This window comes from Leopardus geoffroyi, chromosome C3 (genome assembly GCF_018350155.1).
Source record: "Leopardus geoffroyi isolate Oge1 chromosome C3, O.geoffroyi_Oge1_pat1.0, whole genome shotgun sequence".
Classification (NCBI taxonomy): domain Eukaryota; kingdom Metazoa; phylum Chordata; class Mammalia; order Carnivora; family Felidae; genus Leopardus; species Leopardus geoffroyi.
In genome coordinates, this window is record NC_059338.1 from 59,311,799 (window position 1) to 59,335,747 (window position 23,949).

The 23,949-nt window shown below is 39.9% G+C and overlaps 1 protein-coding gene across 3 annotated transcripts in view; it reads right to left on the reverse strand.

Annotated features, from left to right (window-relative positions):
• POU2F1 (POU class 2 homeobox 1) overlaps positions 1-23,949 on the reverse strand; it is a 178,112-nt gene that overhangs the window by 12,140 nt on the left and 142,023 nt on the right. For all 3 annotated transcript variants that reach the window (XM_045453056.1, XM_045453059.1, XM_045453057.1), the window contains 7 exons: positions 22,337-22,463; positions 20,320-20,414; positions 14,700-14,873; positions 10,361-10,502; positions 8,829-8,974; positions 6,881-7,060; positions 5,315-5,420 (listed from right to left, as the gene is read on the reverse strand). In XM_045453056.1, coding sequence (XP_045309012.1) covers positions 5,315-5,420; positions 6,881-7,060; positions 8,829-8,974; positions 10,361-10,502; positions 14,700-14,873; positions 20,320-20,414; positions 22,337-22,463 — 970 coding nt within the window. The remainder of the gene's footprint in view (positions 1-5,314; positions 5,421-6,880; positions 7,061-8,828; positions 8,975-10,360; positions 10,503-14,699; positions 14,874-20,319; positions 20,415-22,336; positions 22,464-23,949) is intronic.

Here is a 23,949-nt window from a genome sequence, read left to right on the forward strand (position 1 = left end):
TGTTAAATAACAAGAGCCAGGTTTCTCATGGTCACTGATAAGGGAGTTAACGTGTGGAAAAAGGTAAGGAAGGCAACTAATAAATGTAGAAGAAATCACACAGTTATTTGAGAATCATAACAGATCCATGCAAAAATCATCAATGGACACTAGTGGACAAAGGTTTGAGAAAAAAACAGGGTATCTGTACAGTCTCAAACCCCCCCATTTACTATGAGGAATAAAATAATAACTATGCAATGGAGAATCCTGACCTATACCACCTTAATAAAATTATCAAAGTTAATACCAGCAGTAGTAGGATCAATAAACAACATGTGTGTTCATATCATGCACAAAGGAGAACTCAATATCACTTCTGTGGTATTCTCGCCCAAAGTGCGTAATGTGAATCTAATCAGGAGGAAATGTGAGACAAAACATCTACAAAGTAAACAGCTATGCTCTTCAAAACAATCAATGTACTAAAGTACTACGAACGACGCATATTGTCCCCAGTTTAATAAGACTAAAGAAACACAGTAACTGAATGCAATGCACGATTTAAGATTTTCTCGTGCTAGGGGCACCTGGGTGGCTCAGTCGGTTAAGTGTCTGACTTCATCTCGGGTCATAATCTCTCCGTTTGTGGCTTCGAGCCCTGCATCGGGCTCTGTGCTGACAGCTCAGAGCCTGGAGCCTGCTCCAGATTCTGTGTCTCTTTCTCTCTCCGCCCCTCCCCACTCACACTCTGTCTCTCTCTCTCAAAAAATAAACAAACATTAAAAAAACAAAGATCTTCTTGTGTTTTAAGAGACATTACTGGCACAACTGGCAAAATATGAATGTGAGTTGTTTACTAGATATTGGTGCTGACTCAATGTTAATTTCCTGATTTTTGGTAACTGTATTCTGGTTATATATGGTAATTTATTTTTTTAGATAATACACAATGAAGTAGTTACAGGTAAAGCAGCATGTCCACAACTTGCTCTTAAAGCAGTTCAGAAAAACACATACACAGAAAGAGAAACAGCAAAAGGAAAGAAAAAGCAAATACAGTAAGATTTTCACAGTTGGAGAATCTAAGGGAAGAGATTTGGTATTTGTCTGAACTATTCTTGCAACTTTTCTGTACATCTGAAATTACCTAAAAATAAAGAACTTAACAAAACTGTTTTGTACAAAGGTCCTCATTATAGCATTACTTATAAGTGAAAACTTCATTCCTTTAATAATTACTGGGTAGCTTACATTCTAGATGGTATGCTAGATTAGGAAGAATACAATATCGAACAAGAAAGATAAGTTCTGTGGCTGGGAGACTGAGGGGTTTCTTGGGATGCAATATTTGTGGGACTCAAATGGAAAAGCTGGTCATTGTAGGTAGAACTTAACCATCATAGCATTACATGGAAATGTTTACGAAATTCTGGTAGAACCATTCAATACAATAAGGGCAAATCAAAAGTAGAAATGTAGGGGCACCTGGGTGGCTCAGTCAGGTAAGCATCCAACTCTTGATTTTGGCTCAGGTCATGATCCCACGGTTCGTGGGTTTGAGCCCCACATCAGGCTCTGCACTGGAGCCTGCTTGGGATTCTTTCTCTCTCTCTCTCTCTCTCTCTCTCTCTCTCTCTCTGCCCCTCTCCCACTTACACTGTCTCTGTCTCTCAAAATAAATAAACATCAAAAAAAAGAAAAAAAAGATTATAAAAAAAAGGTAGAAATGTAAAAAACTGTAACAGGGATGACACTTAACTGTAAGATGAGAAGTAAAAAAAAAAAAGTAGCACACATTAAACACTATTAGAATTGCCCATATATATAAAAAAAATTTTTTTAAAAAATTTTTTTTTTTCAACGTTTATTTATTTTTGGGACAGAGAGAGACACAGCATGAACGGGGGAAGGGCAGAGAGAGAGGGAGACACAGAATTGGAAACAGGCTCCAGGCTCTGAGCCGTCAGCCCAGAGCCCGACGCGGGGCTCGAACTCACGGACCGCGAGATCGTGACCTGGCTGAAGTCGGACGCTTAACCGACTGCGCCACCCAGGCGCCCCTAAAAAAATGTTTTAAAGGCAGGATAAAAATAGTTCATTGTGACTGTTTTGCCTATTTGAGTTTCTTTTTTTTTTTTAATTTTTTTTTCAACGTTTATTTTTGGGATAGAGAGAGACAGAGCATGAACGGGGGAGGGGCAGAGAGAGAGGGAGACACAGAATCGGAAACAGGCTCCAGGCTCTGAGCCATCAGCCCAGAGCCCGACGCGGGGCTCGAACTCACGGACCGCGAGATTGTGACCTGGCTGAAGTCGGACGCTCAACCGACTACGCCACCCAGGCGCCCCATGCCTATTTGAGTTTCTTATAACGTTCCAACTTTTTAAGAACTGAAGAAAAAACTCACTCCAAAAAAAGTTACCAACATTTCAGGAAATAGTTATAATTAAATCCACATAAATGGGCTGAGTAACCGAGTTTAGGAAAATATGACTGGCCAGCTAGGATCATCAAAAACTGACAGAAAAGTTTTAGCTAGATTGAGTCTGTGTATCTCCTAAAAATTACCTTCCGTTTTAGATTTTTTGCGACATTTTTAGGAAATCTGCAAAGCTACTTGTTCTTAATGCTTGAACTATTAGGAATTTTTCTGCAAAAGATGGTTACCTTTAGACCTAACGTAACAGGACTTACAATTTGTTGGGAAGGTGAACAGATGATGGCAGTCAGGGTGGATGGTGGGTTCCTCAGATGCAGGAATTTCGTGTTCCTGATGCCCAACACAACAGCAATCAATCACCACCAGTTGGCTTAAGCCGAAGTGCTGAATACTATGTACTCTCAAACATGGGTTCTTAACTTGCAATCTCTACTCCTACGGCATCCAAAAATGGCTTTTGTGAGGTGGGGACTGATGGGGGTTGTCATTTATGAACATCCTTAGTATTTTGCTAAAACCTGTGGGTGTGTCTCTCTTGTGAAGGGAAAAGTTTAAAGCTTTCATCAAACTTTCAAAGAGCTCTAAGACCCAAAAGAGGTCAAGGAGTACTACTCTAAATAAATAAAGTTATGAGATTTCCTAGTAACTTAGAAACTTAAGAACTATATAAAGCCATTCAGTTAGATCATAGAGCCAAAGAAGTGTTATAACAAACTCAAAACATGGGTGAAGAAAATCAAATTCCCCAACGCTAGGTTAAATTCAAGCTTGACTGTGAAATATCACAAATCCATTCGATGATTTACTAGCACATAGTCAGCCTGGTGAATAATTATAGGATGCCTTATGCATCATATATCACTAAAAAACTTTATTTTATTATTTTTTTAGTGTTTACTCATTTTTTTGAGTGAGACAGAGACAGAGAGCAAGTGCGGGAGGGGCAGAGAGAGAGGGAGACACAGAATCCGAAGCAGGCTCCAGGCTCTGAGCTGTCAGCACACAGCCCGACACAGGGCTCGAAGCCACAAACTATGAAATCATGACCCAAGCGAAGTTGGACACTTAACCGACTGAGCCACCCAGGTGCCCCTAAAAAACTTCTGATGACAACACTAAGTTGTTTTGTTTTATTGTTTTTTTAAAGTTTTTACTTATGGGGCGCCTGGGTGGCGCAGTCAGTTAGGCGTCCGACTTCAGCCAGGTCACGATCTCGCGGTCCGTGAGTTCGAGCCCTGCATCAGGCTCTGGGCTGATGGCTCAGAGCCTGGAGCCTGTTTCCGATTCTGTGTCTCCCTCTCTCTCTGCCCCTCCCCCGTTCATGCTCTCTCTCTGTCCCAAAAATGAATAAACGTTGAAAAGAAAAAATTAAAAAAAAAAAAAAAAAAGAAAGTTTTTACTTATTTATTTTGAGAGGCAGAGACTGTGAGGGCAGGGGAGGGGAAGAGAGAGGGGAAAGAGAGAATCCCAAGCAGGCTCTACGCTGTCAGTGCAGAGCCCAACATGGGGCTTGACCTCACAAACTGTGAGATCATGACCTGAGCTGAAATCAAGAGCCAGACACTTACCCAACTAAGCTACTCAGGTGCACCAACACTAAGTTATTTTATTTTATTTATTTAAAATAAAACTTTTTTTAAAAGTTAAAAAGTTTTTTTTTTTAATTAAAACTTTTTTTAAAGTTTTTTTTTTTTTTTTTAATTTTTTTTTTCAACGTTTTTATTTATTTTTGGGACAGAGAGAGACAGAGCATGATTGGGCGAGGGGCAGAGAGAGAGGGAGACACAGAATCGGAAACAGGCTCCAGGCTCTGAGCCATCAGCCCAGAGCCCGATGCGGGGCTCGAACTCACGGACCGCGAGACCGTGACCTGGCTGAAGTCGGAGGCTCAACCGACTGCGCCACCCAGGCGCCCCTAAAGTTTTTTTTTTAATGTTTGTTTATTTTTGAAGGAGAGAGAGCATGAGCGGGGCAGGGGCAGAGAGACAGGGAGACACAGAACCTGAAGCAGCCTCCAGGCTCTGGGCCGTCAGCGCAGAGCCCGACGCGGGGCTTGAACCCACAAGCCGTGAGATCATGACCTGAGCCGAAGTCGGACGCCCAACCCACTGAGCCACCCGGGCGCCCCTAAGTTATTTTAAATGTACTTGGGAAATGTGTTTTTTAAAGGAGGCCAAAGGAAAAAAGTTTATTCATTTTATAACGAATGCATCAGGCACTAAACTAGACACTGAGATTGCAAAAAGAACATTCAGATCTTTTGGGAAGTGCAAAATCTATTGAGAAAGACAGAGGTACAAAAAATACAATCAGGTGGGAATGAAGAGTTTCCTGGGCAGGCTAAAGAGTATTTCCAGAAAGAACTGAACTGAAGCAGTGTCACTGCTTTCAGAAAGAAGTGCAGGCTGGGGTAGCGTTGTAGGCTGTGGGGATATTTACAAAAGGATGGATGGAACCTTCCCGTGTGTTGAGGATGAAAGGGACAAAAGACCAGTGGAAGATAAGATCCCGACTGGAAATAACCTTCGATGAACTGATGATCAATGTGGATGCTTTCCTGAATACAAAAAGCTGTAGCCACTGCAAGAAAGTTTTTAAGGAGAGGAGTTACTTGGAAAAAAGTTGGGAGTTTTGAAAGATAACTCCGGGAGCAATGTCGAAGATAAGAGTAACGTGGGAAAGAACAGAACAGACAAGAAAATCTTTATGTGAGAGAATTCTTTCTGACGAAATTAATTATGCCTGTTTTCTGGAGTTCAGGTTTTCATACGGGGCCTTTCAAAAAAAAGTTGCAGTCAGAGCCCTAATTCACAATTTAGTTCACAGTTCTCAGAGAGACCTGTCACGGGCCCACCATGTGTTCAACAGCTGCTCAGCCAGGCGGCTGCTTACCTGTGACAGACAGGCTCGTGACCGCAGCGCTGCTTAGTGGGAGGACCGGGTTGACAGTGAGGGTCGTGGCCGCACTGCTAGTCACAAGGCTTGGCGTGGTTGCCACCTAGAGGCCAGAAGTGAAAATATGCAAAAGCAGTTAAAAAAATCAAAACTTTAAATCCACATCAAAGATGTATTTTGCCTATAAAAATGTTCACATTTCAGATACAACATGATTAAAAAGCCCTAAGAGGAAATAATTTTATAATCATTTTTTGATCTCAGAATTGAGAAAACAGACCTACGTACGAAGGTGGCTGTTAGAAGATGGTTTTTCACTGATACTAGAAATGGCTCTGCCCAGGGTTTTAAAAGAAATTATAAAAAAAAACTCCTTAATTCCAATAATGTGGAGTCAGATATACTACAGGCAAGGAAGGAATACTATGCTATTTATCAACTTAATCTACACAGGAAAACTATTCAACGGGATCAGGGAATCAGGGGTTCTTAGATTTCTTTTTCTTTTCCGACCCTGTGGGGACAAGACTGTCTTGTTTTTGTTTCTTAATGAAATGATAGCATGGAAAGAAGGTGAAGCAAGAATTTTAAAAACTGACAGTTTCTTTTTGAAATAACAAACTATTTCCACAGTTTTGTAAGAAATACTGTCTGTCTTCCTTTTAGTACAAATAAACCCCAAACACAAAATCGTCACCTACATAAAACAGAACTGTATCTATTGCCTGAGAAGCTGTCATAACTGCGGTCTTATGAACTTCATGACGAAAGCCCTGCTAATCAACAATCACAACCTTCACTTCACAGCTCCGTGGGCACTCTTAATGGTGAAGTTAGTTTAAAAAGCATCCCCGGATAGAATGACATTCAAATGAAATAAGACACATTAACAAGGAAAGCTCAGAAATGCAAACTCCACAATCTTTCCAGCTCTGGAATTTCTGGTTGGAAGTGTGGACTCACATTTGCGGTCGTCCTTAAGCTCAAGGGAGTTGCAGGAGTAGGGAACGCCCCCTCAGCCTAGAATACTGTTCTAGAGCAATCGGCTGAAGTTACTCAATGAGCTTATCAGTGAAAGGCCTACATGTCTGAGGGTGAAGACAGGAGATGGTTGTTTTCATACAAGTTCAGAGCTAATCATTATCTCGGAATTTGCTGTCACTTAGTCATGTAACTTTAATAATACGGGCTTTAAAACCCAACGTGAATAAGAAGCAACTAAAGATTTTTTTTTTTTAAGCTAACTGGAGTCAGCAGCAAATTTGCTCCCACAGTTGCAGAGTAACCTATAAACCACACTAGAGAAGAGAATAATGGAGCCACCATGAAATAGGAAAGAATTAAAATTGTTCACTTTAAAAAAGAAAGATCAGGAAGTTCTTGGCTTAACGACGACACGAGACTGAATTACCTTGGCGACATTTAAAATACAAGTTTATACATACTTAGCATGAATACATATACACAATAAATTACTATTACGAAATAAACTGATTTCATAGATCATTTGTAAAATTATATAAATCAGTCCCTGAGCTTGCGTCCTCTATTTTTTATCCTTACCAGTGAGGTTGGACTGGGGAAAATTGCTTTGATAGGTGAGCTGCTGGTCCCACCGCTGCTCGGTGGGTTGATTCTTTTTTCTTTCTGGCGGCGGTTACAAAACCAAACACGAATCACCTCTTTTTCCATACTGAGCTGATCAGCAATCATGGTGATCTCTTCCGAGGTAGGCTTTTGATTCTAAAGGAGAAAAAACCCATCTTTTAGAATAACATTTAAAAAAAAAAATTTTTTTTTTAATGTTTATTTATTTTTGAGACAGAGAGAGACAGAGCATGAACGAGGGAGGGTCAGAGAGAGAGGGAGACACAGAATCGGAAGCAGGCTCCAGGCTCTGAGCTATCAGCACAGAGCCCGACGCGGGGCTCGAACTCATGGACTGTGAGATTATGACCTGAGCTGAAGTCGGTCGCTTAACCGACTGAGCCACCCAGGTGCCCCCGGAATAACTTTTTTAAACTGCTGACATAAATAAACAAATGGAGAGGGACAAATGAGAGGATGAAGTTGGGATATATGTAAAACCATACTGGCCATACTTTCAACAAAGAACTTTTATAGATAAACATTCTAATCAACATATAGTTGTTAAACTTAATTGTATTAAATAAGAATAAGTTGTATTCTTTTTTTAATGTTTATTTATTTTTGAGACAGAGACAGAGAGTGAACAGGGGAGGGGCAGAGAGAGAGGGAGACACAGAATCCGAAGCAGGCTCCAGGCTCTGAGCTGTCAGCACAGAGCCTGACGCGGGGCTTGAACTCACGAACCGTGAGATCATGACCTAAGTCAAAGTCGGATGCTTGACCGACTGAGACACCCAGGCGCCCCGAATAAGATGTATTCTTGAATGTTTATTTTTTCATCTTAAGGGTTATTAATCTTGAATAAAATTCATAATCCATACAACTTTATACGTTAGTAGGAATTTAAGAGGTTGTCAGTGCTCCATGCACATGATTTCACTAGGACCACACGAGGTAGGCAATAAGCCTGCGGGGCAGGAAAGGCAGGTATTTCAGAGACAGGGACTTTAGCACAAGAAATCAAGTGACTTGACACAGTGAAGTCACAGTTATTGATATAGTTAATAAAAGCGGTAGAGTGGAGAGACTCCTGATTCAATGTTCCTTCCACTGTGCTCAAGCCTTTTCTAAATTAGAGAAGTTACAATTTTTTGGAAGCTCTGATTGTGACGTTGCCTGGTACAATAACAAACAAACAAACAAACAAACAAACAAAGACAAAAGAGGCTAAATACCTGTTAGAACTAACTTTATTTTCCTTTTTTAAAGTTTATTTATTTTGAGAGAGAGAGAAAGCGCAAGTCGCGGAGGGGCAGAGAGAGAGGGAGAGAGAATGGCAAGCAGGCGCCACACTGTCAGCGCAGAGCCCAGTGTGGGGCTTGAACCCACGAACCGTGAAATCATGACCTGAGCCCAAGTTGGACGCTTAACGGACTGAGCCACCCAGGCGCCCAGAACTAACTTTATTTAACCCCTGACATCCATGGCCTTTGGTGGCCTAGTCCCAAACGACTATTCTAGGCACACAGACAATGGAATTTAGTCAAATCGCACTATTTGTGCTTTGCCAAATCTGGGAGGTTTTTCCTCCCTGGATGCCTTTGCTGGTGCACTTCCTCTGCTTAAAGTGCTTTCCCTCCCACTTCTCCCCGCCTGTGCAGCTCCTGCGTATCCCACGGCAGCTGTGGTCTCTTCTGTCACACTGGTGCTCACGCAGATACGCGCCTGGACTCTCCTGAGCCCTGAAGGCCTCTGGTTCTGCTTCCAATGTTCGGTAACTTCCTTTGTCTTATGTTCTCCACTACGTTATAAGCATGTGTAAGGACCGAGGCTGACAAGTCCATCTTACATCATCTACAGCACCTAATATTAATATTATACAGACAATCACATGTACATGAAAAGTAAAAACTTTACTAACTTCCAAGAAACTCTTCTCTAAGGCCACACGGATGTTGGTCTCTATGCTGGTGCGTTTCTTCCTCCTACGGTTCAAGCCCTCCATTCCCAGCCCTGGAGAATTCAGGGCACTTGGGCTGGAGAGACCTGAATCAGATGAGAGGTTCTCTGTAAGAAAGAAGAAAACACAGAAATCAAGTTAGCTGAGCATGACTCATGCATATGATACATATATTAACAGTAACAACAAAACGGACCAAAATATGTTAAGCTAAAAGCCAGCATAGAAGGGTTTTCATAACCCATATTAAAACATCATTCACTACTACAGATCTTTCTAAATTCTTTGAAGTTTAGACAAGGTTCTAGTTTACTAGTTTGATGACCCTGGTCACATCACAGACATCTCTGCGTTTCTTTACAACCTATGTAAAATGAAAGGTTCTCACCTGTGGAACTCAGTAAGATTACAGATGCTGAGGCCTCACCCACAGCCATGGATCAGACTGTTGAAGGGTGGGAATTACAGGTCTGTCTTTTCCAAAGACCTGACTTTTGTTCACATTTACGATGACAACCAAAGCCTAGGAGATCTCTGTGGTTCCTTATAGCTCTCAGAGTCTCTGATTCTGTGACTCAAAATCCAAATTTTCCGTAAGGCAACTCAGTATAAAACAAGTTAAAACGAGCTCAGCTAGTTTTAAAAGCTCAGCTTTTTATGTAGGAAGTATTTTTTAAAAAATATAATTTATTGTCAAATTGGTTAACATACAGTGTGTACAGGGTGCTCTTGGTTTGGGGACATAGATTCCCGTGATTCATTGCTTACATACAACACCCAGTGTTCATCCCAACAAGTGCCCTCCTCAATGCCCCTCACCCATTTTCCCCTCTCCCTCCCCCCCCCACCCCCCATCAACCTTCAGTTTGTTCTCTGTATTTAAGAGTCTCTTATGGTTTCCCTCCCTCCCTCTCTGTGTGTGACTATTTTTTTTCCCCCTTCCCTTCCCCCATGGTCTTCTGTTAAGTTTCTCAAGTTCCACATGAGTGAAAACATATGATGGATCTGTCTTTCTCTGACTTGTTTTCACTCAGCATAATACCCTCCAGTTCCGTCCACGTTGCTGCAAATGGCAGGATTTCATTCTTTCTCATTGTCAAGTAGTATTCCATTGCGTATATAAACCATATGTGGTCATTTTCAGTAAAAAAGCAGAAATCTGATCAGTAACAAGTTTATGAATTATCATCAAGGAAGAACCAATAAATGTGTTTTTCAAGTGTATGTAAACACTTAGGACTTCTCATCCTCTCCTTCAACTATCCCTAACCTGGCTCAAATACAAGAAATATTCTAAGGCTAAAAATTACTACTGATTGTGTCCATTGTAATTACTAGGTTTAAACGAATTCGTTCTCTAATTTTTGGAGTCGTAATTTATATTGATCCTCCCAAGGTTAGTGAGCTTCAATGTTCTGCGGTACCAATAATGCACTAGAAGACATAAGCCCAGGTGTAAACAACTCCCCTGTAAAATTCGTACACTTACTCACCTGCATCATTGAGCCACTTCTCCAAAAGTGGCTTTAGCTTGCACATGTTCTTAAAGCTGAGGTTCAAGGCTTCAAAGCGGGAGATGGTGGTTTGGCTGAAGTCATTTCCATACAGCTTACCCATAGCGAGCCCAACATCGCCCTGCACGGTAACACAGAGCAGGAGGGGGAGAGGGAGAGAGATTTGTCTCACTAACGTCCCAAGTCTTCACTCTAGGCTCCTGCCCCAGTAACTGATCTAGACAAAGACTCAACAATCATTCCATTTCCAGGGTCCCACAAAAGCATCCACCTTTAAGTTGAGCACAGTATTCAATGAAGCCTGTCAGGCCTTGATTTGGGACAAAATTCATAACTCCCATTTTCTCTCATTTTGAGTCTCCTCCTGTTACTTCACGTAATAATCAAGATTATCAAATATTTCCAAGTCTCAAAAGATAGTGAACTAACAAGCCCCTTAATGGATACAACTAAAATGATTTAAATAATCTTTAAAACCAGTTACCTGTTACCACTTACGGGGTTAACAGATGTAACTGTCTAGATAACTTCAGGTCTTTCTGAACTAACCAAAGTTCCTATAAATCATTTTAAATTTGAGAAATAATGCCTCATTCCCCATCCCCCTCAGCGCCCCCCCCCCCAACCCCAGGCCCATAAAGTATTTCTGGAAGCAGTGGAAAAATCTATTTTCCACCCTTAGTTTGGATTTCAAAGTTGGTTACAAAAACAGGTATCCTAAAAGACTACTTTTGTAACCATTAAAGAGAGAGAAATTCACAGTAGAGAGGTTTGACCCATTTAGTTAAACCTTCATGGGCCCTGGAAACTTGGTAACCTTATAGCAATAGAACAATGATCCCCTGAATATATTACAAAAGATGACTTTCTTTATAAGCCTATAACCTTTGAAATGTATACAATACTTTTCTTCCAGCTGAATCTCTCTTGTTAAGGCTGGAAAAGGCCATATCTTAATAGTTATTTTATATACAGGTGATAGAAACTCATGGAGTTTAAGTGATTCACGCTCTCATTTCAATTAGTTTAGTGGCAGGCCAGAAAGGCAACATTTCTAGCTCTAAGCACCACCCGGCCAATACCACTATGAAACACTTAGCTCCCGACCATTGTGGCAACACTTATTTTGAATTGGGATTATCCCAGTCCTTTGATTCCCCCCTTATCCCCACCAATCCATCTTCTGGACACTACACTGCCTATTAGCACCTACATTAGGTGGTAGTTAAGGAAAGGAAAAAACCTTTTTTTTTGTTGTTTTTTAAACTCCCAGTTTCTTACTGGTGCACGACTTCTGACAAGAAGTTTAACAGAGGAAAAATATTCAAACTATACGATAAAATACAATAAGGTACAGAGATTATCTGAACTTCAACTGATGGGGCTATTTAGATTTAATTAAAATCAAGTAAATTAAAAACTCAGTTCCTCCGCACCACTAGCTGCCTTTCAAGGACTCAACAGCCACACGTGGGTAGTGGCTATCGTACCGCACAGCACAAATACAGAACATTCCCATCATCACAGAAAGTTTTATTGACAACTCTGAATATACTATCTCCGAGTAGAACAGAAATGGACTGCTCATTGACTTCCTTCCAATTATAGTAAAACTGAAAGAACCAGGATAGAGCGAGCGGGGTGTAAATGCTATCTATTATATTTATATACAAGTGTATCTGTAGATACAGGTGTTCAGCATCGATCTCTCTACATATGTATTAAATCTTCATTCAATCAACAAATATTCACTAAGTGCCTACTGTATTTCAGGCCCTAAACATACTTTGTTTGTCACATATATTCATGTTCTGGGCCACTTTGTTTGTTTAGATGACAGCTTTCTAGAAAGCTGGGTGGGGCCAACTACACCTTGCAATTCTTTGAGTATAAGATCTGTTGTCGTGGTCAGATGAAAATAAATGTCTTATGACACCGTATCTACATAATTTGCTAAGAATTTCTCAAAAACCTCTATGATATCTTTCTATGAAAAGTAACAGAATTAGTAAGTAAACAAAAATAACCCATCAAAAATCACATCATTATAAAAATAAACAATGCCCTAAATGGTAGCTGTGCCTAAATAAAGCTATGCCATCAGCTCACTACAACTATGACAAATCCACTTGAGATTTATAATACAATTTTATTTCATATTTAAATTATTTAAATGAATAAAAAGCAACAGGTCTCTCAGTTAATATACTAATTCTCATTAATTTGATAGATGCTCAGTTCAGTGCTCTTGTAATTACCACATTGGGTTCTTCCTCACAATTGTAAACGTTTTGAGCAGCTGCCTCATACATTATCTGAACTAAGTTGTATCTCTTTGATATTTTTTAAAAGAGCAAAAGGAAAAAAAGGAACAAAGATCGGGATTAGGAAATAACGAATGTGCTACACGCAACAGAAGTGTTATACTATGGTATGCCTCCCAAGTATACAGTGACATCTACAGCAATCCTTTAACCAATTAAGTAATTAGAAAATTACTGTTTAAAACCTCTAATAACATGTCTATTTACTCAGAGAATAGGGAGGTTTTGTTTAAACCAGCAAGTTGAAGGGAAGTTCCCCTGTGTGTATATATAAATAAACTGGATACAAAGCAACCTTTGAAGGACTACAACTGGAGTGTGTGACTTAAAAACAAAGGTTGATTTTCCCATCCTCCACCAGAAATATATGCTTTAATCCACGCAGTTAAATTTTGCGAAATGCTGCCACTGGCAAGTCAAAGTCATTCTGAAAAACAAGTAACAATTATACCAAATAATAGGATAAAACCATAAAGCAACAGACCATAAGGAAGCTCCTTTATCTAAAAGAGAAAGAGCAGGAGACGCAACACTGGCAATATGTTGGGTCAAATGCCACAGAAAGGCAAACCACTAGGTGGGTCAAAGGTAAAGATTTTTAAAAGCCTTAATATCCTTGGCGTATCACCGAGGCAACAATCTCCTAGGGAACCTAAGAGTATGCTGTGCTAATAGCCTAAAAGCTGCAGCACTGCTAAATATGCCAACCTCATACTTGTTCAAGCTTAACCTACCTCTACCGATCTAGTTGTATCCTCAGCTTTCTTCTGGAAAAAACAGGCCAGATCGTTTAAGCGCTTCAAAAGCATTAAAACCTTTCTGAACTGTAATGTGTTTCTTCACAACTGAAACCCCTCACAAAGATAACTGCATTTTTTCTAAAACTCCACCTGTTTAAAAAAATCATTTCATGTTTCCAATACACAATTAATTTCTTTGAGCAAAAACAAGTTACCAAAGTAATATAAGGAATAAAAAGTCTGTTCTTAAAAACACACAGAAAACAAACAGGGACAGATCCCTGGGTTTTGACCTACCACTGCTGCGCGTAACTTTACCTTCAACTTAGTGTTTAAGTCGTGACTTAACCTTCAAACAGTAATTATATTCTAAGAAAACATCAGGTTTCCCCTGATTGCATAAAAACACTCAACCTGATCTATACTTCAGTAACTTTTTTTCATCTAAGGATCTTATATCATTTTATATCATTGTTACCCGTTTAATTCTTTTCCTGCTTTAAAACTATTCTTTGTGACAGATTAATCAAAGAGTAAGTCAGTGGTAGTGCTTGGAACAAAAACGCTATATACCCAGATGCCTGTTTGAACCATTAAACTTATTCCACATTAAAAGCTGTCTGCTAGGGGACATTAAAAAAAATTAATTTGGATTTTGATTCATTTGGACTTTTCAGATTTACCAGATTCCTATTTGTTTAATTAGTGTCAATTTGGCCTTATTGTGTGTGTGTGTGTGTGTCTCTCTCTCTCTCTCTCTCTCTCTCTCTATTTGGCCTCCTTCTCTCTCTCCCAAAAATCTGTTTTTAAACAAGTCTTTCAAACTTTTCCCCTTTCAGCTACTATAAGAGACCCTGCAATCTTTATTCTCTCAATCTTGCAGACAGAGCCCTAAGGCCGAGAACCAGATGTTCTACAAATAACAAAACCCTCACTACAGTTACAGCAGCCCCAAACATATCTTTTAAGCCCTCACCGTTTATCGGTATCATCCGAATTATGATTTCAGAGGCCTGTGTTCTGAGAGAAATCGTAAAGGTTTTAATCTAACATTAAATCATACATTCATAACTGAATATATGATAACAGTCTAAATTTATGAGGGCAGGAAGTGGCTAAGAAAAAGGCGCAGTCTAAAACCAAAAAACAGGGCCAGGGAATATACTGTTCCTCCGAAGCTTCCCTGGACACGTAAAGCGCATACCTGGACCTAGTCGGGGAGGGAGAGCTAGGTTAAGGGTGGGTTCGTCCTACCTGAGTGAATCCGAGTTTGATTCGTCTTTGTTTGAAGGTCTTGGCAAACTGCTCAAGCTCCTCAAGGTCACTGGGCTCCTCCAAGCTGGGGGTATCAATTCGCTTTGGTGTTGACTGGCTCTGTGGAAGTGTCTGAATCGGGGTTGCCGCTATTGTGCGCGTTGGGGTTGCTGGCTGTGACAAGGAACAGAAGGAGAAGAACCAGCACACAAAAATGATACCTCGGTTTGTAACTGGAATGCGTCACAAGGGAACAACTTAAGGAAACGGCTCTGTTCACAAAGAACCATGAGGACCACGTGACACCGTGGGAGGTACGACATAACGTCCCGTGAGAAGGGCAGTGCATGAGATTGTGCCTGCCAGAATTCCAGTTAAGGTTTCCGTGGAAGTCCATGGAAACAAATACACCAAAATGAAACCCATGATACGTGGGTTTTCAAGTGTTCTGAATGCATGTATCTTATGCATATTCAGAGTATACATAATAAATCAGACTTTATTTTAAAGACTCTATTTCATAAATATACCACTTAAACCACGAGTCTCAAAACAGCAGGGACCATATATCTATCTTGTTTACCACTATCGTCATCTCCAACTTGTGACACGGTATGATAAAAATAATAAGAATAAAACAATTTTAAGGGGGAAAAGTAAATCATCTACAGTTTAAATAACTTAATAGCTTTTTTTTGTTTTCTTTTGTAATTTCCGTTGACCTGTATTTCTTTCCTTTTTTTTAATCCTATTTTTAATTTGTTGCACAAAGTTTATTGCATCTATAAATGTTTCTCTTACAAATCGTAAACAATTTTCAAATCTTCAATTACAAGGCACGCATCTCACCGATCAGAGTAACCTTTATGATATGATCAAGACATTGGAAGGGACCATAAGGCACAAAATCAAAGCAGTAAACTTTGTTTATACTCAGGTATGACTGACATATAAAAAAAGGCTGTATATATTTAATGTGTACATCTTGATGAATTTGAAGATAGGCATACCTCCATGAATATGTACTGTCACCACCCACAAAGCCCTAAACTTATCCATTACCTCCCTCCCTCGGATCTACATTCTCAACTTTAACTGTAATTATAGTATATATAATTTTATACTCCGTTTCATAATTATCATTTTCAAAGGCTGACTGAGGCAATATTGTAATTTATTTAACAATTTCTTTGTTAACAGATGCTTCTTCATTTATGTTTTCACTAACACAGTTAACGCCAGAATGAAAAATTTTGTGCACGTGATTCTTTTCCCCACCCTTGTAATAAGTTGAGATAAATTCAGAAGTCATTTTCTGTAACTGGATAAAGGGTACACCATAAACAATTCTATAGCTTTTGATACACACCATAATGTTGGTTCTCACTACATGATGCTAGTTGCCTCCACATGGTTTGTGTTGGCAGTTTTTAAAAATGTTTTGCTAATTGAAGGAGTGCATGGTACTTCACTATCACCTTTATTTGAATTTCTCTTATTACTCAAAGTAAAAGTTTCCCACGTGTCATTTATTATCTGTATTTCTTTTATCGATTGGATTTATATCCATAACCCATATATGTATTAATGATCTCCTTGTCCTCATCCTCAAAGAGCTCATAAATTGTTATAGATTAAGCCTCTGTCTGTTGTATTAGTACGAATAATTTTTCCAATCTGCTTTTTTCCTTTTATTTTTCAGGGGACATAAGCTTTAAATTGTCATTTGGGTGAACTTTTTTTCCCTCCTTTCTAGGATCTTCTCTTGCTTCAAATCTAAGAGAGCTTTCACTTATTTCGAACTCAAAAATTCCTTTTAATGGTCTGCTTGCTTCCTCTATATGTTTTAAAATATTTATTTAAATCTATCTACAATTTATTTGGGGACATGAAAGAATGATCTCTTTTCCTTTTAAAGAAAATACTCCATTTCCTTCTTACACAAACACAAGGCTACTCTGTTTTACTCACACGCCCCGAGGAGAGCCTGCCCTTGTGAGTCCTCATTAGCAGAAGGTACTACCCTGGCTACAGTGTAATTGCTCTGTTGACCCTTCCTATGAACAGTGGCCACATGAGAGATTACAGGCCAGGGTTACAAATGAGGTCTCCGGCTAGGAGTTTTCTTGTACTTTAAATGCGTCAAATACCTCCAACTCTGACCTGGTTAGTAATAAGCCCTTTCCAACGGAACCAACCGGGCCAGAAAACTACACAATAGGCATCGCACAGGCCTACAACCAGAGTAAGCTAGTCTCTATCATCCTGCTTCAATGAAGACAGCCAAGTTCACCTCTGTTATGTGTTGTTGACACTGAGCAATTTTCAACCTGACCAGTCTGGAGGAGTCCAAACCAGCACCAACCACGTGAGAATCCTATGCAGCTACACGCTTCGCAGTGAGACTGGTTGACAGGTAGACGTGAGCCTCAACTACCAGACTGTTTGTTATTCCATCTCCAGGCTTGAAGGAGCCCCGTTCTCAAATAGTAAAGGACTAAAAATGGCTTGGGTACCTTTAGGTGGGGTGGTTACAGATAAGTTACCCCAACTCCAGAAACCTCAGGTTGGACTGGGCCAGATCTAGAAACGGCAGAGTAGAACTCAGTGAGCAGGAGTCAGGATGGTGCTACCCCAGCCCTGCCACTGTGTGCGGCGCACGAAGGCCAGGGAGGAACTGCTGGAACAGGCTTTTGCAAGACTCCAACCTGATTTTTTATATGAGGCATATTCACGATTAAATGCACAATTTAAAATATGCGGTTTGATGTTCTGACAACCGTATGTAGTCACGTGACTGCCACCACATTTAAGATACAGAACATTTCTATCCCCCACAGAAGTTCCTTTATGCTCTTTGCCCTCCATTCCCCATCCCTAGCCCCCAAACCCCCGGCAAGCACTGATACAATTTCTGTCCCTACGGTTTTGTCTGTTCTAAAATGCCATACACATTGAATCATACAGTATGCAGTCTTTTATGTTTGGCTTCTTTCACTTAACATAATGCTTCCAAACTTCATACGTGTTGGTAAATGTTTCAGAAGTATATTCCTTTCTACTGCTGAATAGCATTCCATCATATGGATATGCCAAAAGTTATGTTACCTATTCATTGGTCGACGGACATTTAGGTTATTTCCAGTTTGGTGTGATGATGGGTAAAACTGCTTTGAACATTTATATATAGGTCTTTGTGTGGACATTCATTTCTAGAAGTAGAATTGCTAGGTCATAAGGTACCCTGTATAAGAAACTGCCAAACTGTTTTCCAAAGTGTTTGCAACCCCATCAATAATATATCAAACAGCCCAGTTGCTTTACACTTGGTACTATCATAGTCTTTTTGATTTTGCCCATTCTAGTGGGTATGTAGTGATATTTCATTTGCGTTTCCCTGATGACCAATGATTTTCAGCATCGTTTTATATGGTTACTGGGCATTCACATATCTTCTTTGGTGAAGTATTTTCAAATATTTTGCACATCCTCCCTTTTTAAAAAGTCAGGCTTATTACTGAGTTTGTGAATTAGTTATAAATTCTAGACACAAGTCTTTTATCAGATATAAATTTGAAGAATATTTTCTTCCAGTTTGTGGCTTTTCTTTTATGCTTTTAACAAAAAGATTTTAATTTTTATAAAATTAAATTTGTCAATTTTTTTCTTTTATGAAGAGTGTTTTTGTGTCCTATTTAAGAAACCATGATCTTACCCAAGGACACAAAGACTTTTTTCCTAAGTTTTCTTCTGGAAGGTTAGGTCTTATTACCCTTTTCAAATTAATCATTGTAAACTGATTGCTTGTTTGTTTTTGCCTATACATAACCAAAGACTTTCCTTTTCTCACTGAAATCCTTGGCACCTTTGTGGAAAATCCTTTGGCCATAGACGTGTGGGTCTACTTAATCTTCTATTTCATTTCTGTTCATATGCTGTTATCATGCTGTCTTCATTACTGTGGCTTTATATTAATTTTGACATGAGGCAGTCTTTCAACTTTCTTATTTTTCAAAATTATTTGATTTTTCTACGTCCTCTACAATTCCATATAAATGTTAGAAACGTGATGCAAATTTCTATTTAAAAAAGGCTGCTGGGTACTGATAGGAATTGTGTTGAATATATAGATCCATTTGGAAAAGAATTCACATTTTAACAACCGAAGTCTTCTGATTCATGAACACATTATAGCCCTCTATTTATTTAGGTCTTGATTAATTTCACTATTGAAAATTACATGTAAGTCTTGCAAATGTTTTGTGAAATTTATCTGTAAGTAGGGTAAATATTTTTCCTCTTAAGTTCAACTTCCAAATGATCATTGTTAACACCGACTTTGTATCCTACATACTTGCTAAACTCGCTTATTAATTCCAGCAGTTTTTTGTAGATCCCTTAGGATTTTAACACAGACAATGATGTCCTCTGCCAATTAAAATGTTTTACATATTCCTTCCTAATCTACATGTCCTTTATTTCTTTTTCTTGTCTTACTGCACTGCTAAGACCTCCAGTAAAATGCTGAATAGAAGTGGTAACAGTTGGGGCACCTGGGTGACTCAAGTGGTTAAGCATTCAACTCTTAATTTCAGCTCAGGCTGTGATCTTACAGTTTGTGAAATCAAGTCAGAGCCTGCTTGGGATGCTCTCTCTCCCCCCCCCCCTCTCTCTGCTTCTCCCCTGCTCGTGCACACATGCTCTCAAAATAAATAAATAAATAAATAAATAAATAAATAAATAAATAAATAAATGTTTAAAAAAAAAAAAAAAAAAGTGGTAACAGTGGACATCCTTGCCTTATTCCTGATCTTGGTGGTATGATGTAGGGTTTTTTTTTGTAGATGACTTTTACCAGGTTGGAAACCTATTCCTAGTTTGCAAGAGTTTTGTTTTTTCTTATTTCTTTTTTATCATAAACAGATGTGGAATTTTGTTAAATCTGGCCATATGTTAGTGAGAACTTGCAAGAGTATAGACAAAGTGAATCAGAGCTGAAGGTGATTCAGGATCAGCCAGTTCAATTACCTAATTTATAGATGAAGAAATGAAATGACGTGCTCAAAGTCACAGCTGGTTAAGAAGTGAAAGAGGTCTAAAGCTTACATCTCAAGATGTCTAGACCTATACTTTATGATAGAGCTAAACTCTGGTAGAAATGAGCTAAAGCAACATCTCAAAGTTGAAAGAAAACACGGGGATCGGAACTGCTTTGCAGTTTCTTCAAAAGGGCAGAGGACCGTGATGTGTTTTAACTGAAACAGTGGGTTTCTGGTGCCAGTGGTAAGCTCTCCTGCCAACTACAGAGAGGGGAGGGCTGGAGGGGAGGATGGTCGACGAGCCAGAACTCAGTCCTCATTTGCCACTAACACGGTTAGTTCTTATAAATACAGAAGAAAACAGGAACTCCTTGGACATTTTCAAAGGCTACATCAATCCGATAGTATTGCTTTATCAAGCTGATAAGTCTTGCTTTGAATTTTTGCTCAGTGTGAAAACTATTTGGATTATTTTTATTAGGGTACTGTGGGGATCTGTTGTGTTTTTAATTAAACCAAGTCCAAGAGTCCCTCAAAACATCAGGGTAAGAGAAAGTAATCCTCAGTGGGAGAAAACTGACCTGGGAGGTGAGGGTGATGCTTGGCTGCGACTGTAGGAGGTTGGCTTGGCTTTGCTGAGGTAGTTGCGTTAAAAGATTTTGCGCTTGCAGGAGACCTGGAAAACACAAATGTCCTGTCAGATACACTAAGGATTCCTCTGAACATATGGCAAAATAAAGAATAAGAAAGTGAAATGAAAATTTCCAACTGATCTTTTGATAGTCTTATCAGTCTTAAAATTCTTAATGTCTTACTTTCCTAAAATTCAATCTTGTTAACTGCAACTTGGGCAGTAAGATATGGGACATAAAACTGAAACCGATATAGGGGCACCTGGGTGGCTCAGGTGGCTGAGCGGCTGTCTCCTGATTTCAGCTCAGGTCATGATCTCATGGTTCGTGGGATTGAGCTTCGCTTTGGGGTCTGCGCTGACAGCGCAGAGCGTGGGATTCTCTCTCTCTAAATAAATAAATAAATGAACGTTAAAAAAACAAAAACAAAACTAAAACTGATATATGTCTTTGATAACCTGTCTGATGATCTCTCTGATTGGCCAATCCTTTATTTTAGTAAGGAATGGATGAAAATGAAGAAGTATTCTAAATGGAAGCAAGCTTGAAACTCTAAAAAGAGCTCACCTTCTTTTTTTTTTAAATGTTTTTATTTACTTTTGAGAGAGAGAGAGAGAGACAGACAGACAGACAGACAGAGCATGAGTCGGGGAGGGGCAGAGAGAGGGAGACACAGAATCTGAAGCAGGCTCCAGGCTCCGAGCTGTCAGCACAGAGCCCGACACGGGGCTCGAACTCATGAACCGCAAGATCACGACCCGAGCTGAGGTCGGACGCTTAATCGACTTTGCCACCCAGGTGTCCCAAAAGAGCTCACCTTCTTAACCCAGCATCCGTTAGAAACTGCCAGTATATATTGGGCCAGAGAATTGTCTGATTCGTGACAGGAGCAAGCTATCTGGTAAGTGGAACAGGTATTTACGCAAAGAAAGATTTTGGAATGAATGATCGAGAAGAAAAAGGCTAAAGGACAAAAATAATGAGGAAATGGTAGCAATGCACTAACGTTCTCTGGGGTGAAGCTTTGATACCCTGAATCTCTCTACTCTAACCTCCGCTAACCTTACAAACAAGAATTGAACTTATCTGATACAGAAATTTACCACTAAGAGGCCTTAAATGTGTTTTTTGTAACTCAAAAGTTTGCTATTTCTAATATAACACTCTCTCCTTCTCAAACTTTAAAAGAGATCAAGAGATTGTTAGAAGCATATGCTTTTAATGCTCAGTCCACATTTTTTAAATACATTCCCAAGAAAAACTATCAAAATACTAGAAGTAATTTATGTTGGAAAGATTTCACTTAGATTTTTGACCAAACTCTTGGTTCACCATGAGAGATTGAACAGATGAAAGGCAGTAAAGGACGATCTTCAATATGTGGCATGCATGACCAAAAATAGTTTTTTTTTTTTTTCCTTAGCTAAAAAAAAACCCAAAATAAAAAAACCCCATTTTTTTGTTAATGTTTGTTTATTTTTGAGAGAGAGACAGAGCATGAGCTAGGGAGGGGCAGAGAGGGGGACACAGAATCCGAAGCGGGCTCCAGGCTCTGAGCTGTCAGCACAGAGCCCCATGTGGGGCTCGAACCCACAGACCACGAGATCATGACCTGAGCCACCCAGGCATCCCTCTTTCTTTTTCTTCTTCTTTTTTTTTTAAATTGATTTTTGAGAGAGAGAGGCAGAGAGAGAGGGGGACAGAGAATCCCAAGCAGGGTCCGTGCTGACAGCAGAGAGCCCGATGCGGGGCTCGAACCCACAAACCGTGAGATCATGACCTGAGCCGAAGTCAGACACTTAACCGACAGAGCCGCCAGGCGCCCCTAAAAAATATATTTTTCTTAACACGAATACTGAGTTTACAGTCAGATTTAATCCGAACATTAAAATGACAGCAGTCGGTGAGTGTGGCGCAGAAGCGGACAGCCTCGTGCGCTGCTGACGGGTGCCGAGGAGGAGCTTACCCTGCTGGCCCTGGGGCGTCTGTGAGATGATAAACTGCGCTGGCTGCAAGTTGGTGGTCGGATGGACCAACACAAACTGCTGCAGGTTGAGATTCTGCTGCTGAAGCTGCTGCAGTTGCTGCAGATCCTAGAGAATCAGAACGAAAACACGGATTGGAGATCCTGAAACGAAAACTCGCTGGATCATAAGGTTCCCAGGAGATGAACTGTGTCATCCACATAAAGAAGAGTCAATATTCTACATTCTTCCGTCCTTTTTAAACAGGGTGTGCTCTGGGTATGGTCACAGAGCGTGTGAAGAAACCTGGAGCCGCCGTAAGGACTTGCTACTTCTGCCCGTATCCACCGTGTCATGACTCGTGTCAAAGCTAGTTTTCGATAGTTACTTCAAATTCCCTCAGAACAAATGGTTACAGTTGAGTGTTTTTAGCCTGGAAGGATCAATATGGGTTTTAAAAATCAAGTGAGCAAAGAGTACGTTGGGGTTTTAAATATTCAACTCATCTTTCTCTTACATAAAAATGGAGAGTGCTGTGTCTGAAACTGCATCGATAAATTAAAGTATCTATAATGATTCATTACGTTTGGCACCAGTCTAGAGGCGCCTGGGTGGCTCAGTTGGTTAATCGTCTGACTTTGCCTCAGGTCACGACCTTGCAGTTTATGAGTTTGAGCCCCGAGTCGAGATCTATGCTGACAACTCAGAGCCTGGAACCTGCCTCAGATTCTGTGTCTCCCCCTCTCTCTGCCCCTCCCCTGCTCACACTCTCTCTCGCTCTCAAAAAAAACAAAACAAAAAAACAAAAAAAAACCCACCTTAATTTGGTACCAGTCTAACTCGACTGAGAAATACGTGTAAAAATACCTAAAAATAGTTATCCATATAAAAACCTAATCCATAACATATCAAACTTGATTACACCGGTCTAGTGTTTTATAATTTTCAACGTGCTTTCATACACATTATCTTAGTAGAATAATGTCAACATAGGGTCTCAAAGCTTATACGTTAAAAACATATTTGGTGATGAGGAAAGTGGCCACAAGTAAGACATTACCTTGAAAAAGCTTGTATATTATAGTCATAAAGATTAGTCTGATACCTATTCTTTGCTTTGTATAGTTACCTGGCTCTTTTAAATGTCCTAGTCAAGTTCTAGCTACAATGCAAGTCTGCTTCTGAGTCTTCTCTGGGGGGATAAAGATAATTGTCTAGGGCTAGACTCATAAGAACTCTTCACAGAACTTACTGATGCCAATACTTGGACTTTTTCCCTCTCCTGGGGACGAAGGACTTCATTTACCTTTCTTCCCAGGCAGTACCGTCTATGCCTCTCAAGTAACTTTTTATTATCTCTGGATGCTCTGCCCTAAAGTGTGAACACTGGAGCCAAACCACATCCGAATACAGCTCTGCACAGAGTTAATCGCTCTGTAGCAGGGAGAGGACGGGCCGTCTCTCTCACACATGAGTGGCAATATTCACTGCGGAGCACATGAAAGAACCCATGCCTGCCATAATTAGCTAATTAAAATAAATACAGTAATCCCCTGCTTCAGAAATATGCCAACTAATTATTCGAGAATTGTCACTTAATGTAAACAGTTACTCA